This window comes from Garra rufa, chromosome 18, assembly GCF_049309525.1.
Source record: "Garra rufa chromosome 18, GarRuf1.0, whole genome shotgun sequence".
Taxonomy (NCBI): domain Eukaryota; kingdom Metazoa; phylum Chordata; class Actinopteri; order Cypriniformes; family Cyprinidae; genus Garra; species Garra rufa.
Window position 1 is genome coordinate 21,569,487 of NC_133378.1, and position 16,147 is coordinate 21,585,633.

Genomic DNA, 16,147 nt, shown 5'->3' on the forward strand with positions numbered 1-16,147 from the left:
TAACTACAAGGGATCAACGAAACTGGGTCAAGTCATCAAACCACTTTCAATCACAACAGTACTGACAAATTTAATTCATGCGGACGGTATATGTAGAATTATTGTACAGTACATGCCCACATATTCAGTAGAGTTTGCAGGATTTCCAGATTAATATTTCATTGTGCTTTTGGTGTGGTTTGTTGTGACGGCTAATTCGACTGGGATTAAACACTGTTGTCCACTGCAGCCAACGAGGTGATACTACAGTTATCAGATGGGCATGATACAGTTTGATCATGTTTCAAAGATTAGCCATTGATGCGACTTTACTTGACCCCTATTTGTCAAGGCTTTGAGGTGTCCAGCAAGCTACCTACAACAGAGGTCTTCAGCCCTGCTCCTGGGGACCCACTCTCCTGTAAAGTTTATTTCCAACCTGCTTCAGCATACCTACCTGCAATTTTCAAGCAGTCTTGAGGAGTCAGGTGTGATTAGGGTTGTAGCTAAACTCTTGAGGATGGTGGGTCCCCAGGTACAGGATTGAAGACCTCTGACCTACAAGACTTAAAGGATTAGTTCACTTCAAGAACAAAAATTTTCAGATAATGTACTCATCATCCAAGATGTTCATGTCTGTCTTTCTTCAGTCGTAAAGAGATTTTTTTTTTGAGGAAAACATTTCAGGATTTCTCTCCTTATAATGGATATGTATTGTCCCCCCAAGTTTGAACTTCCAAAATGCAGGTTAAAGCTTCAAAGGGCTCTAAATGGTCCCAGCCGAGGAAGAAGGGTCTTATCTAGCGAAACGATCGGTTATTTCAAAACAGATTGACAATTTATATACTTTTTAACCTCAAATGCTCGTCTTGTCTCGTCTCTGCAATGCACATGCATAGTCTGTGTAATCTGGGTCAATACAGTTAGGGTATGTCGTTTTCGTCTTCAACTTCAAAATCGCCCTACAATGCTGTTTTACCCTTTTTTGTAAAGGGTGTTTGATCTTCTTTGTATGTTCACTCTGTAAACACTGGGTCGGTACTTCTGCAGCGGTGTAGGACGATTTTAAAGTTGGGGAAGAAAACAATATGGGAGTATATAAAATTGTATATAAATTGTATGTACATTTATTTTGATAATAACCAGTCGTTTCGCTAGATAAGACCCTTCTTCCTCAGCTGGGATCGTTTAGAGCCCTTTGAAGCAGCGTTTAAACTGCATTTTGGAAGTTCAAACTTGGGGCACCATACATTTCCATTATATGGAGAGAAATCCTAAAATGTTTTCCTCAAAAAACAATTTTTTCACGACTGAAGAAAGACAGACATGAACATCTTGGATGACAAGGGGTTGAGTACATTATCTGTAAATTTTTGTTCTGGAAGTGAGCTACTCCTTTAACAACACTTCCCAAATCTGCCATTGGTGGGAAAGTCGCATATTACCTGGAAAACAGAATTATTAAACACCAGTTAAGAAGAAACAACTACTGTGAAAGAACAGATGGCCTAAATTCAGACTAGATCTAGATCACAGCCAAAAGTTTTCTAATCTTTCTAATACTACAGCTTGAGAAGCTTATTCCCCATCTCTTTTTCATTCACTCACACATGGAGTATTGACAGCTCCCTAATTTGTTTGCTATCTGGGTGACAGTAGAGGATGTCATCAAAACAAGACTGGGCTGAATAGATGGCAGAAGGCGTAAGTCTTCAGTTCCACTGGCAGAGCAGGTCAAATGCCAACGACTTTCAAGGGATGAGTTTACATGCCAGGAGAAAACATTTTCCAAATGAACTGCAAGAATACAAAAGGTAACTGATTAGTGGCAATTCAAGAAAGCTTGCAAAAAACAGATACATTATGGGTAACATTTGCAAAATATTGAGACAAAAGACAATACAGCACAGCATGCAGAAACACATTCATCCAAGAAAAAAAATACCAAAAAAATAATCATTGAAAGCATAAAATCAAACATTACAAATGTATACATTCTGATGAAACAATACTAACATTTACATTTGTGCTGCTAGATATGCCTCCAAAAAACTTATAAGCATATCAACAAACCTAGATCTCATTTTGCAGCCTACAGCTCCCCCTGGTGGTCTGGAGCAATACAACAACACAAAATAACCATTTCAGACTTCAGAATCATTCTGTAAAAATAAATATTTAAATAAATAAAAAACACACTTCTCACATGACCCATGACACTGACCCTTGCTCCATATTTTATTGAAGAAAAACATAACGGGCCACAAATGTTCTTTCATAGAAAATAAACCAATAGCAATACTACAAATTATTCAACTGTAACATCATTCACAGGGTTACAGTAAATGTACATTTATACAAAATCCAGAGCCTCCTGCTTCACTCACAGTGGTCATGGTGGACAGTACAGTGTGTGTGTGCGTGTATGACGAGTTAATACAGATGAAAGTGTGTGCATACTATTGTATGCGTGCGTGTACATGGCCTAATCCACAGTCGTATATTTTTCACAAAAAATGGATCTTTTATCGAATAGAGGGTGAAACGGGAAAAAATGGCCACATTACAATAAAAAAGGTAACAAAAAAGGTATTTTCTAATATATTAACATATGTACATTCTTTTCATACAACCTTTTTACTACTGTTCTGTTGTCATAAAAAATTAAATCACAATGATAGTTCACTGAGCCTGAAATTGTTTTTATTCCCTTTATGAAGTTGATTCCTGGTAGTTGCGCAAATTGCTAAAATTACAATTAAAAGGGGAAGATGAAATGGTTTTGTAATAGTAAATGATGTTGCTTACAAAACATTGGACTTTCAGTTTAACATTTTATATATAGAAAGTTGCCCAGCACTCTGAAAAAATTTGTTTAATGTAAAATGAAAGCATGGAATATACACAAGGGCGTATTTACCTAAATATTGCAGCACATAACCATTACCAGTTATGAGTTCATCAGGCAAAGCTTACAAAGGACACAGCAGCCTGTCTCACATTAGAAGTCAGTATGCCTATACGCAGGAAAACAAGCGAAGGTCGGTAAAAGAGGTGTTAGTGATGAGAGAGCGATTGAAACAAAAAATGTGAGATTCAGACCTAAGAAAGTGAACAAGAGTTTTTCTATACAAGTGTAAAGTGTTTAGACGTGGAAGACCGGTCAACAAGTTGATAGGAAGCACATTCACTTTAAGAGAGACGGTGTCACAGTGTCAAAGTGTCAACTTAACAATTATTTTGGGTTACAAATGTGCCGTGCTCCAGGAAGAGCAATGGACTTGAACTGTAACTGCGTATTAACCAACAGGGTATATATTGAAAACAACAAACAAGCAAGCATGTATTTTGCAAAGTACTTTACAATAATGAATATGTCATGGAGTTTAATGTGTAAAACATGTCGAAGCTTAAAAAGAAAATATATGTCCAAGCATGGTCAGTGAAGTCTTTTCTACTTAGTCCAAGTTCGTACTGTCAAAATGACCTTTGCCAAACCACTAAAATGCAGGTACACCGCACAAAACTATACCAATAAGGGAGCATATTAATGTTAAAATTCATAATTTGTTATTATAAAACATAGCTTTTAATAAAAGCAGACTTTTCTGTGTGTTTTTGTCACATTCTTCAATTTCATAAGCTGCTTTTTGTGTGTGCAACGCTTCATTTGTGGCAAGAACTTAATATTTCATGTGGACAACAAAACCTTTACAAACAGGGTACAAAATAAGGCCAAACTAAATTTCAAGGAAGAGGCAGGGACATTTAAAGTGTTTAAAACTAGCTACTTTCATGCTAGTTTGTCAAACATCTACCGATTTTTACAACAAAAAAAACGTGCTTAGTGCTTTTAAAAACATTGAACAACAAATCGTACCCTATTTGCGAAGTGCCAGTATGCATGTATACACACATAATTATATACAGTGCTTTGCGAAAGTATTCATACCCCTTCATTTTTTTTCCACGTTTTATATTGCGGTCTTATGTTAAACTGCTTTAAATAACTGCTTTTTTCCCACATCAATCTACACTCTATACACCATTATGACAAACAAAAAACAGGTTTGTATCAACTTTGCAAATGTATTAAAAAAACCTGTAAATGTATTAAAAAATACCAAATGTATTAAAGGAAACCTGCGCAGTAGCTTCCCGACAGTAAAGTGTAGTGGTAGCAGCCTCATGGGCTGTTTTTCAGTGGTAGGCACTGAGGAACTTGTCAGATTAGAAGGAAAGCTCAACACAGCAAAATATAGAGATAGCCTTAATGGAAATTCAGAACCTCAGACTGGGCAGACAGTTCGTTCTCCAACAGGACAATGACCCTAAGCACACAGCAAGAATGTCTTATAGACAACTCTGTGAATGTCCTTGAGATGCCCAGCCATAATCTGGGCTTGAACCCAATTAAATATTTCTGGAGAAACTTAAAAATGTCATGCCAGACCCCATCCAAGCCAACGAAGCTTGAGAGGTGAAGAGGTGAGGAGAAGAAAGACAGATAATAGGCTTTATGCCGAACGTCACATGACCAACCCCGGAAAACAGGTCTCATTGCTTCCGCTTGTCGGAGAACGTGTTAATAGCCGTAATAAATAATGGCGATATCGACGGACTTTTAAGGTAATCAGTTAAACAAGCCAGCTGTTTATTGTGGACGTTTCATTCGATATTTATTTATAAATGTTAGTGAAAAGAATAAAAATTTAAAACTTTTATATATCAATCCACATATGTGATGGACATTGGTTATGATCATTTTTAGTGTCTACTTTGAATGAATCTTGAGTAAATCATGTTCATATTTAAAGAGGGATATGCAAAACGCATGAACCGGAAGCAACGAGACCTGTTTAGCAGAAAACGGAAGCCTGTTGGGCATAACCCCTATTGCCAAATACAGATGTGCAAAGCTTGTCGCATCATACCTTGAGGCTGACTTGACTTGAGGCTGTAAAGGTGCTTCAACCAAGTACTGAGTTAAGGGTATGAATACGTATGACTTATTTCATTTTTTCAAAAATCAGTTTGCCGTGTCATTATGATGTATGAAGTGTAGATTGCTGCAGAGAAAACAAAGATATTTAAAGTAGTTTAACATTAGGCTACAACATAACAAAATGCGAAAAAAAAAATGAAGGGGTATGAATACTTTCGCAAGGCACTGTATGTGATGCATGTATACATAAATACAAGAAACTGTCAAAATATCGAAAGGAAAAATGTGAGGAGAAACATGAAGATCTGATGAAAAATGAACTACGGAACACATACTATTGGGATAGAAAGTAAACATCAAATTAAATCCGGCATGCACCTCTATTAAATTCTGTCAGCAGGCTCTGTGAGGAAACCAGCACGTGAAGTGCTTTCGATATGTGACAAGAACATCTGTAGTACAACACTGGTGCGTGATTATATGGTTAATTGGAAAGTAATAGTGTTAAAACGTATAAAACAAATAAATAAAACCCATGAAGAACATAAAAAATATTCATCACATTACTTTGTACCAAAAAAGAAACGAAACATACTGAACCAGTACTGGTTGCTTTTGCCTACTATTCACATAGTTGAATTTCTATAATAGTCCTCATATTGGCAAATTCTGCCAGCACAAGATCCATCACATGGATCATTCCTCATCATACATGAGCACCACACATGTATAATTGTTTCTCCTTTTGTCTTGCTATTAGTCCATAGTCCATTTCAGATGCACACCAAGACAGCATTTTTAAATTTGAATATATCCTGTCAATACATTTCTGGTGAAATATGGTTGAGAACCAAATTATATCAAAGAGTAAACGGGCCATATATAATCAAAATCTGATTTGATCTCATTTAATGAGATGGCAGATTTACCGAAAACAGCCAAAATAATCTTTATAAAATAAGATGTAATAGTGGCTACATTTACATGCACAAACAACCTTTTCAACCCTTTATATTCTGCATATGGAAACGCTCTGAATAAATGTATACCCAATATAAGACTATCATGATAAAGAGGACTGCATTTTATTCTTGCTGATTTCAGTACTAATGAACTTTAGCAAAAATATTCACTCAGCGGATAATCGATAGCACATTTCATGGTGTAACAATAGAGAAAGCTGCTTACAGGCTATTATTTTTATGCAAAGGGTATATTTGGCAAGGCCGCTGTTTTGAATTAGAAATGTACTTTTTTAAATGTCTATTAAATAACACATATACCTAACTTTTACAAAGACACAAGAGGCTTTTTTGTGGTTTCTTTGAAATACTGCAAAGTCAGAGCTAATACTGAAACATAAACTTGCATGTAAATGCAGCCATTTCGGGATCATTTTGGCCATTGCAAAGACTACAGCTTGCCTTCGGTGTGCTGGTGCTGTATCAAGACCATAGTGGTCTTGTGGGGATCTTGATCATCCCCAGAGGAAGTGACTACTGCTGGGCTCTGGACACGGGGGGGACGTCTTTCTGTGAGGAGGTCCACAGGGGTCTGGTGTGCACAGGGCTGGTCCCATCCTCCCCTCTTAAGAATCAAACCTCCACTGACTGGATCTGGTTCATCTGGGCTCGCATCATCTGCACACTGTTGAGAATTTTCTTCTGGTGGCCTGCTAGTGTGACTCCCACCCTTAGAATGTCACTGTGAGGACAGGAAGATGGCGTCAGAGATGCAACTCATGTCACAGTCAAAGAATGATCTAAGCAGACAAGACTATCAATCAAATTTGCGATAATACGTTTCTGGTGGCTATAGTATTTGGTTCTGTAACTTAGTAATGAAAACGATCGATGTGTATGTTGAGCTGTACGGAAGATAGCGAAAACATACTCCATTGTTATCTGAGACACGGCTTCAAAGGTAGTGAGGTCTTCATTGGCAAAGTTCTCCTTGTACTGGCCCATTTTGATGGCATCCAGCCATTCATCCACTGTGCTGAAGCTGGAGAAGTCTGGGGTGCTGCGGTCCAGCAGAGGTAGATGTATGCTGTAAAACACACACACAATCAAAATCACTATATGGGACTTAAATCTTATATATCTTGTATATCCACCATTTTTTTTCTGTACAAACGGGCATTGGCATTTGTAAATTTTATAGGTCTGGCTTCTGGACTCATCCACGTCTAGCTATTTTTAGCTGTAGGAAAAGGCTTGTTTGGCTGCTTGACATTGCAAATTGAAAGTTTAAAAAGAACATTTATTTGAAATACGATTTTAACATTATAAATGTCTTTATTGTAACTTTTATTGTAACTACCGATTATCACAGGTCAGGTAGACCGATAACCGATATACATGTCTGGTGTAAAAATGGAAATTAATGTCAAAATTAAGAATAGCAAGGGCTCTGACAAAAACTTTCTTTAAATGCTTTAAAATTATTTTATCAGCAAATCGGTTTTGAAAATGGCCGATACCGATAACCATAAAAATTCTTAATATTGGTGTGGATAATCAGGCAACCCCTAATTTACAAACTGAAAAAAACTAATCTTATTAACCCCCAAACATGTGAATGGTAGTGTACATTATGAATTGTTTATGCTTTGGAATAATATAACTTTATTTGCTCATTGACCATTTTAGTTGTTTTTTGATACTTTTTTGTGTTTGTGTATTATATACTTATTCTGTAATTTAATTTAATTTTAATAAATTATGATAAAATTATAATTTTTATATAAACAATATACACTACCAGTCAAAAGTCTTTGAAAAGTAAGGTTTTTAAAGAAGTCTTTTTTTGCTCACCAAGCCTGCATTTATTTGATCCAAAATACAGCAAAAGCAGTAATATTGTGAAATATTTTTTACTATTTAAAATAACTGCTTTCTATTTGAATATATTTGAAAATGTAATTTATTCTTGTGATTCAAGCTAAATTTTCAGCATCATTACTCCAGTCTTCAGTGTCACATGATCCTTTAGAAATTATTCTAATAATTTTTATTATTATTATTATTATTATTATCATCAATATTTAAAATACAGTACATTTTTTTCAGGATATCCAAAGATCAGCATTTATCTGAAATAAAAAGCTTTTGTAACATTATACACTATACCATTCAAAAGCTTGGAGTCAGTATAATTTTTATCTATTTATTTTTTAGCGGAAAGAAATGATAGAAATGATTACTTTTATTTATCAAGAATGCTTTAAATTGATCAGAAGTGATGATAAAGACATTTATAATATTATTGTATATTGTTCTTCTGAACTTTTTATTCATCAAAGAAGCCTGAAAAAAATATACTCAGCTGTTTTCAACATAATAATAATAATATGTTTTTTAAGCAGCAAATCAGCATATTAGAATGATTTCTGAAGGATCATGTGACATTAAAGTAATGATGTTAAATATTCAGCTTTGAAATCACAGGAATAAACTACATTTTAAAATATATTCAAAAAGAAAACAGTTATTTTAAATAGTAAAAATATTTTAAAACTGTACTGTTTTTGCTGTACTTTGGATCAAATAAATGCAGGCTTAGTGAGCAGAAGAGACTTCTTAGTGTATCTAAACTTAAAACAAATTTTAATTAATTTACAAACTTAAATGATAAAATCATCATTTTAAAATGCAAATTAGACATTATTCACTTTAAAAGTAGATTGCAATTTAAAACATGGACATTTTAATGCATTCTAATTATACAGTTCAGACAAATGCCAGTGCTAAGAAGACTGAATTCTAATGATATAGATTGTTTTAATTGTGTCTGCAATAACAATTTACAATTTTGTCTTGTTTTTTATTTTTATTTTAGACTAATGAACTGAATACACACATATATGCTCAGTGCTTGCTGCCCCTTCTAGTCTGTGCTGACCCAGAATAAAATCTCTTACCCTGAAGAGAGAGGGGTGGTGGCCTTCAGGCTGCCAGGATTACGGATCATCTTATCCAGAGTGTTAACAATCTGATTGAATTTTGGACGGTTGTTTCTGTCCTTCTGCCAGCAGTCCAGCATTAGTTGGTGCAGTGCATTTGGACAGTCCATAGGAGGAGGTAACCTATAATCCTGCTCGATTGCATTTATTACCTGGATTGACAGAAAGATAAATTAATATATTTCATACACATGTTCTGGTATGCACTTTCAGATGGTGTTTAATGACATTGTTTGTCCACTAGGGGACATCCTTATCCAGCTCTTCATGAAAGAAGCTTGTAAATATCAATATGACTGTGTTTAAGAATTGAAATCCTACATCTTGATTGCTCATGTCCCAGTATGGTCGCTCTCCATAGGACATGACCTCCCACATTACGATCCCATAGCTCCACACATCACTCGAGGATGTGAACTTCCTGTATTGAATGGCTTCGGGAGCAGTCCATCGTATTGGAATTTTTCCTCCCTTTGTGGACATTGAATTTAGTTAGAAATGTTCATTAGCATGAAGTATAGTAACCCATTAAACACACACTCACCAGGGCGCTTGTGTATGTAGGATCTGATGTGTCATCTTCCAGAAAGCGAGAAAGCCCAAAATCGGATACTTTGCAGACTAGATTGCTGTTAACCAGGATGTTGCGGGCAGCCAGATCCCGATGTACGTAGTTCATGTCACAGAGGTACTTCATCCCAGCTGCAATGCCACGCAGCATGCCAACCAACTGAATGACAGTGAACTGGCCATCGTTTTGCTAGAAGGACATTTCGGAGAATACAAAAATATGAAATATATTAAAATATAATCAAATTATGTGCTTATGACAGAGGATACACATATGTTTCTTTTCTACACTAGGAAAGAAAAGCATTTTTAACATTTTAAAATCAGCCTTTCAAACAAAACATCTTTGTTCTGTGAGCTTGTGTCACAATCTTGTGGCGGAACATCTGGACTCCAGTCCAGCTGTGCCTCTCGGCAGACACATCTGGGCCCTGCCCAATGGGATTCTGGGTTGAAAGCTGCACAAGGACAAGTGCCATTGCACACCGTGAGAAAAAAGCTTAACTGAATTGGTTTTAGGGAAATGTGTGGGCAAGAATATTTTTTATATTACGGTAGATGCCAGAAATCTAAATTTAAACCCAAGTTTAAACCTAAAGTAGCATGTAAAACAATTTATATGAGGGGGAAAAAGTCTAGAAATGTTGTGCGGTTACTGACACTGAAGACTAGAGTAATGATGCTGAAAATTTAGCTTTGCCATCACAGGAATAAATTACATTGGAGAATATATCAAAATAGAAATTTAAAATAATGTTGAGAATTATTATTTAAAAAAAAAAAGAAAAAATTTGAAGAATTGAATTTAAAAAAAATTATATGATATATAATAATTTTACAATTATTTTAAATAATAAATGATAATAACAATATTAATATTAAGAATAATAGTAATCATTTAAAATAATTGTAAAAAAAAATAATTTAATAATTTAATGTGAAATTATTATTATTTACAATGTTTTCATTTTTATATATTTTACAATTATTTTTAATAATAATAATAATAATAATAATAATAATAATTATTATTATTATTTAAAATAATTAAAATAATTGAATAATCAAATTTAAAATAATAATTATTATTTCAAATTTCTATTTTGATATATTTTACAATTATTTTAAATAATAATCATTTTAAAAAAAGAATAATTGAATTCAAAATAATTATCACTTACATGTTCAATTTTGACATTTTACAATTATAATTTAATTTATAATTGAATTATTATTATTTAAAATTTCCATTTTGGTATATTTTACAATTATTTTAAATAATAATAATAATAATAATAATAATAATAATAATAATAGTACTAATTTAAAATAATTAAAAAAATAATTAAATATTCAAATTTAAAATTAGTATTATTTACATTTTTTATTTTGATATATTTTACAATTATTTTAAATAATAAATGATAATAACAATATTAATATTAAGAATAATAGTAATCATTTAAAATAATTGTAAAAAAAATAATTTAATAATTTAATGTGAAATTATTATTATTTACAATGTTTTTATTTTTATATATTTTACAATTATTTTTAATAATAATAATAAAAATAATTATTATTATTATTTAAAATAATTAAAATAATTGAATAATCAAATTTAAAATAATAATTATTATTTCAAATTTCTATTTTGGTATATTTTACAATTATTTTAAATAATAATAATCATTTAAAAAAAAGAATAATTTAATTCAAAATAATTATTACTTACATGTTCAATTTTGACATTTTACAATTATAATTTAATTTATAATTTAATTATTATTATTTAAAATTTCCATTTTGGTATATTTTACAATTATTTTAAATAATAATAATAATAATAATAATAATAATAATAATAGTACTAATTTAAAATAATTAAAAAAATAATTAAATATTCAAATTTAAAATTAGTATTATTTACATTTTTCATTTTGATATATTTTACAATTATTTTAAATAATAATAATAATTATAATAACAATAATTTAAATAATTTAAAAAAATAATAAAAAAATAATTGAACAACTGAATTTAAAATAATTAAAATTTTCAATTTTTATATATTGCAGTTATTTTAAATAATAATAACAAATATTTTATGTTTTTATTATTTAAAACAAAAACATAACAGTAATTATTATTATTTACATTTTCTATTTTGATATAATTTACAATTATTTTAAATAATAATAATAATTATTGTTATTATTATTATTATTTTCATAGCATTACCGTTTTACTGTGTTTTGTAAATATACATTTAGAAAAAATGTGTAGTGCAGTGTAGTGTAAATATTGTAAAAAAAAAAAAAAAGTCAATCATGTTCTCTTTTTTTGGAAATAGGCTCATTCTCCAACTCCCCCCCGAGTTAATAAGTTTTTACCGTTTTGAAATCCATTCAGCCGTTCTCCTGTTCTGGCGATATCACTTTTAGCATAGCTTAGCATAGATCATTGAATCCTATTAGACCAATAGCATCGCGTTCAAAAATGACCAACGAGTTTCCATATTTGTCCTATTTAAAACTTGACTCTTCTGTAGTTATATCGTGTACTAAGACCGGTGGAAATGCAAAGCTGCGAGTTTCTAGGCTGATAAGATTAGGAACTACACTCCCATTCCGGCGTAATAGTCAAGGAAGTTTGCTGCCGTAATATGGCTGAAGCAGGAGCAGTAATACCACGCAGCACATGTGCAAATGCTAAACTAGCTGGGAACTCATTTCTGATAATACTCCGCCTGCTTCGGCCATATTACGGCAGCAAACTTCCTTGACTATTACGCCGGAATGGAAGTGTAGTTCCTAATCCTATCGGCCTAGAAACTCGCAGCTTTGCATTTCCACCGGTCTTAGTACACAATATAACTACAGAAGAGTCAAGTTTTAAATAGGACAAATATGGAAACTCGTTGGTCATTTTTGAACGTGATGCTATTGGTCTAATAGGATTCAATGATCTATGCTAAGCTATGCTAAAAGTGATATCGCCAGAACAGGAAAATGGCTAAATGGATTTCAAAATGGTAAAAATCAACTTATCAACTAGGGGGGAGTTGGAGAATGAGCCTATTTCCAAAAAGAGTGGAGTGTTCCTTTAAGCCAGCCATAACATTGTCCTATTGAAATGTATTATATTCTACATAGATCAGGTCACCTCTTGGCGGCAGCCACGTTGAGATCACATGAAAAGCCACATTTTACTGCCACTGGACAATTTTACTTGTGAAACAAATAATTGATGGTTAACTGTGCATAGAGCATTTCTAAAATGGCATCAGTAGCTGTTTTGCATGATATTGCTCCACACCACTAGGTGTCACTAAGTCCAAGACAACTTAAGTGTACTTTAAATGTTGCTGTTGCTATTTTCTTGCAGCGACACCTAAACTTACCCGGAGGAAGGAATCCAGTGATCCGTTCTCCATAAATTCAGTGATGATCATTACCGGAGTGCTCTTGGTCACCACTCCTTCCAGGTGGATGATATTAGGATGGTCAAACTGCCCCATGATGCTGGCTTCGCTCAGGAAGTCCCGCCGCTGCTTTTCCGTGTAGCCTGATTTCAGAGTCTTAATGGCCACCAGGATCTCCCTCTTCCCAGGAAGCCTGAGATTGCCGCTGCACACCTCTCCAAACTCACCTAAGAAGTTCAACCATTAAGACCAGTTGATCACATCTCAGGAAATGTAATTTATAATTCAATTAGCTGAAAATAATTAAATTAGCAGCTTGGTTTACTAAAACTTTGTTGCTCCTTTAACAATAATTAAAGGTGTGAACACATTAAAAGCTTCAGGCTTTTGCTAGATTGCAGCTGCTTTCTAATTAACGCTTGATTTGCTTATATGCACTCGACTAACTAGATGAGATGCAAAGACGGCGCTTAGACTACAAATCAGCACTCTATGCAATTTTAAATCTATGCATATTAAAATATTCCCAATTTATGTGAACAGTGGCATTCACCTGCACCAATGACTTGCTCGATTTTCACACAGGTCACGTCTATTTCCTTGGCGAACTCGCGCACTGCCTCGTTGGGATCCTCATATGTGAAAGGATCAATGTAGATCTTCATTCCTGGAGACACTTGGAAAGAGAAACAGGAGCTGCAGTGTATGCAACAGAAATATATTTGCCTATACTGTAATAATTACATATTACTGATCATTAATTATGGTATGGGAAAAAATACAATTTTTAAAAGTTAACACAACACAAATGCACGAGCTCATTTTATTGACTTATTTTAGCGAAATTCTTATATATTACATTATATTATACAGTATTATATTATATTGGCTGCAAAACGATTAATCACGTTCAAAATAAAAGTTTGTGTTTACATAATATGTGTGTGTACTGTGCATATTTATTATGTATATAAATAAACACATACATTTATTTTCTTAAGGAAAAACGTTAGATTTATATATATATATACATATATATATGAGTTTACATAATATGTGTGTGTACTGTGCATATTTATTATGTATATAAATAAACACATACATGTATTTCTTAAGGAAAAACGTTAGATTTATATTTATTTATATTTATATATATATATATATATATATATTATATTATAATGAAGTGTTTTTTCTAAGGTTTTGTCCCATATCACAGGAATCAGTGATCTATATTTAAATGATTTATCTAATTAAATTAGCTGTCAGCATTATAATCCCAATCAATGAGACAGAATCATACAGCAAACAAAATAAATAATAAAGTGGGAGTATTCAGAACACGGAAATGAAGTAAAAATGAATTATGATTTCTGCGTGTTCAGTACATGCTGAGTCAACTAGCACATTTTATCAATACCATACTGTGTGGTGAAGATCTTCAGATTGTAAGTAAAGCTGTGCTGTGGTACAATGTTATGTTTATGTGTGTTCTGCAGCAGTCTGCTGTTTTCATTTATTGACTTGAGTCTTGTTTAAAAAATCAAGTAAATATTAGAAGCACAAATGAAATATTATAAAGTCGCTGAATGGTTTACTCACTGTGGCCACTTGTGTAATGCTGAAGCTTGTCAGTGTATTCAGACTCTGTCCTGTCACTGCCTCTCCTGATCCCAACAGGAAAAGATGAACAAAGGGGGGCATTTTGAAACACTTTCTTAGTTTATAAGAGAAAGGGGAAATCAAACATCTGTTTGGTTTAATCAATTCCAGATCATGGCAACCAACAGACTCACCGATTGCAGACGATAATGAGCACAACCACAGCGATGAGAAAAACAACACCAGCAGCAGCAGAGCCGATTATGAGGGGCAGTTTCTCCTGCAGGCTGGAGTTATACTCCTCTATACATGTACACATGGTAGACACAAAATCAGATCAGCTTTTGTGATTTTTAAAGTTCATTAATTCAGAAGTCTCTTTGCATACTGTCTGAACTAATACATACTTGTAGATTTCGTAGACCTGCAGGAAATACTATAAAACTTGCTGCTTTTGCCAAAAACATTTCAGATTTTCCAATAGAACAACAAGCTTGAAATATGAAGGTTGTCATTTGAAATTCACAGAGGCATTCATCAATCCAAATGTTGGCAGAAAGACAAGATACACTTAGACAAGGTAATACAATTTTGTGGTTTATCTATTTTTTGTTTTTGACAGAAGCCTCTTTATTTGATAACAAATCCAGCAAAATCAGTGATATTGGGAAAAATATATATAATATACGTCAAAAGTTTTTGAACAGATTTTAAATGCTTTTTAAAGTCTCTTCTGCTCACCAAACCTATATATATTTGATCCAAAGTACAGCAAAAACAATACCATTTTAAAATATTTGTACTATTTAAAATCAATTTTCAGCATCATTACTCCAGTCATCAGTGTCCTTCAGAAACTATTCTCATATGCTGATTTGCTGTTCAAGAAAACATTTATTATTATTATTATTTAAAACAGTTTTGTACATTTTTTGAGGATGTTTTTATAAATAGAAAGATCCAAAGATCAGCATTTGTCTGAAATAAAAAGCTTTTGTAATTATACCATTCAAAAGCTTGGAGTCAGTATAATTTTTATTCTAAATAAAATATTATTATTTTTTTAGCAAGGATGTTTTCAATTGATCAAAAGTGATGATAAAGACATTTATAATGTTACAAAGGATTTCTATTTCAGATAAATGCTGTTCTTCTGAACCTTCTATTCATCAAAGAAACCTGAAAAATTTCTACTGAGCTGTTTTCAACATAATAATAATAATAACAATAATGTTTTTCGAGCAGCAAATCAGAATATTGGAATGAGGGATCATGTAAATGAAATAATTATGACAAAAATTCTGCTTTGAAATCACAAGAATAAATTACTTTTTAAAATATATTAAAATAGTTTTTCTGCTTAATATTTTTGTGGAGTGTGATACATTTTGTCCTAGTGTTCTGCAGTGAATAGAAGTTCCAAAAAACAGCATTTATTTGAAACAGGAATCTTTTGTAACATTATAAAATGTCTTTACTGTCATTTTTGATCAATTTAATGCATCTTTCTTTCAAAAACTTTACTAACCTCAAACTTTTGATTGGTAGTGTACGCAGAAAATTGACTCAATCTGTCTCAAATATTTTTGTTGCCACATTTTATATTACAGTATTGTTAAAATCTTGATTCTGATTGCCTGACAAACTTTCTTAGGCTGTTCAT

General features: G+C 32.7%; 1 protein-coding gene across 1 annotated transcript in view; it reads right to left on the reverse strand.

Annotated features, from left to right (window-relative positions):
• Positions 1-2,196: 2,196 nt before the first annotated feature.
• The window catches only part of ephb2a (eph receptor B2a), a 68,533-nt gene continuing 54,582 nt past the window's right edge, over positions 2,197-16,147 (reverse strand). The window contains exons 7-15 of the mRNA XM_073823538.1: positions 14,679-14,787; positions 14,485-14,549; positions 13,436-13,558; positions 12,862-13,109; positions 9,433-9,648; positions 9,210-9,359; positions 8,847-9,040; positions 6,818-6,973; positions 2,197-6,628 (exon numbers count right to left, since the gene is read on the reverse strand). Of these exons, the coding sequence (XP_073679639.1) occupies positions 6,520-6,628; positions 6,818-6,973; positions 8,847-9,040; positions 9,210-9,359; positions 9,433-9,648; positions 12,862-13,109; positions 13,436-13,558; positions 14,485-14,549; positions 14,679-14,787 (1,370 nt within the window). The 3' untranslated portion in view covers positions 2,197-6,519. The remainder of the gene's footprint in view (positions 6,629-6,817; positions 6,974-8,846; positions 9,041-9,209; positions 9,360-9,432; positions 9,649-12,861; positions 13,110-13,435; positions 13,559-14,484; positions 14,550-14,678; positions 14,788-16,147) is intronic.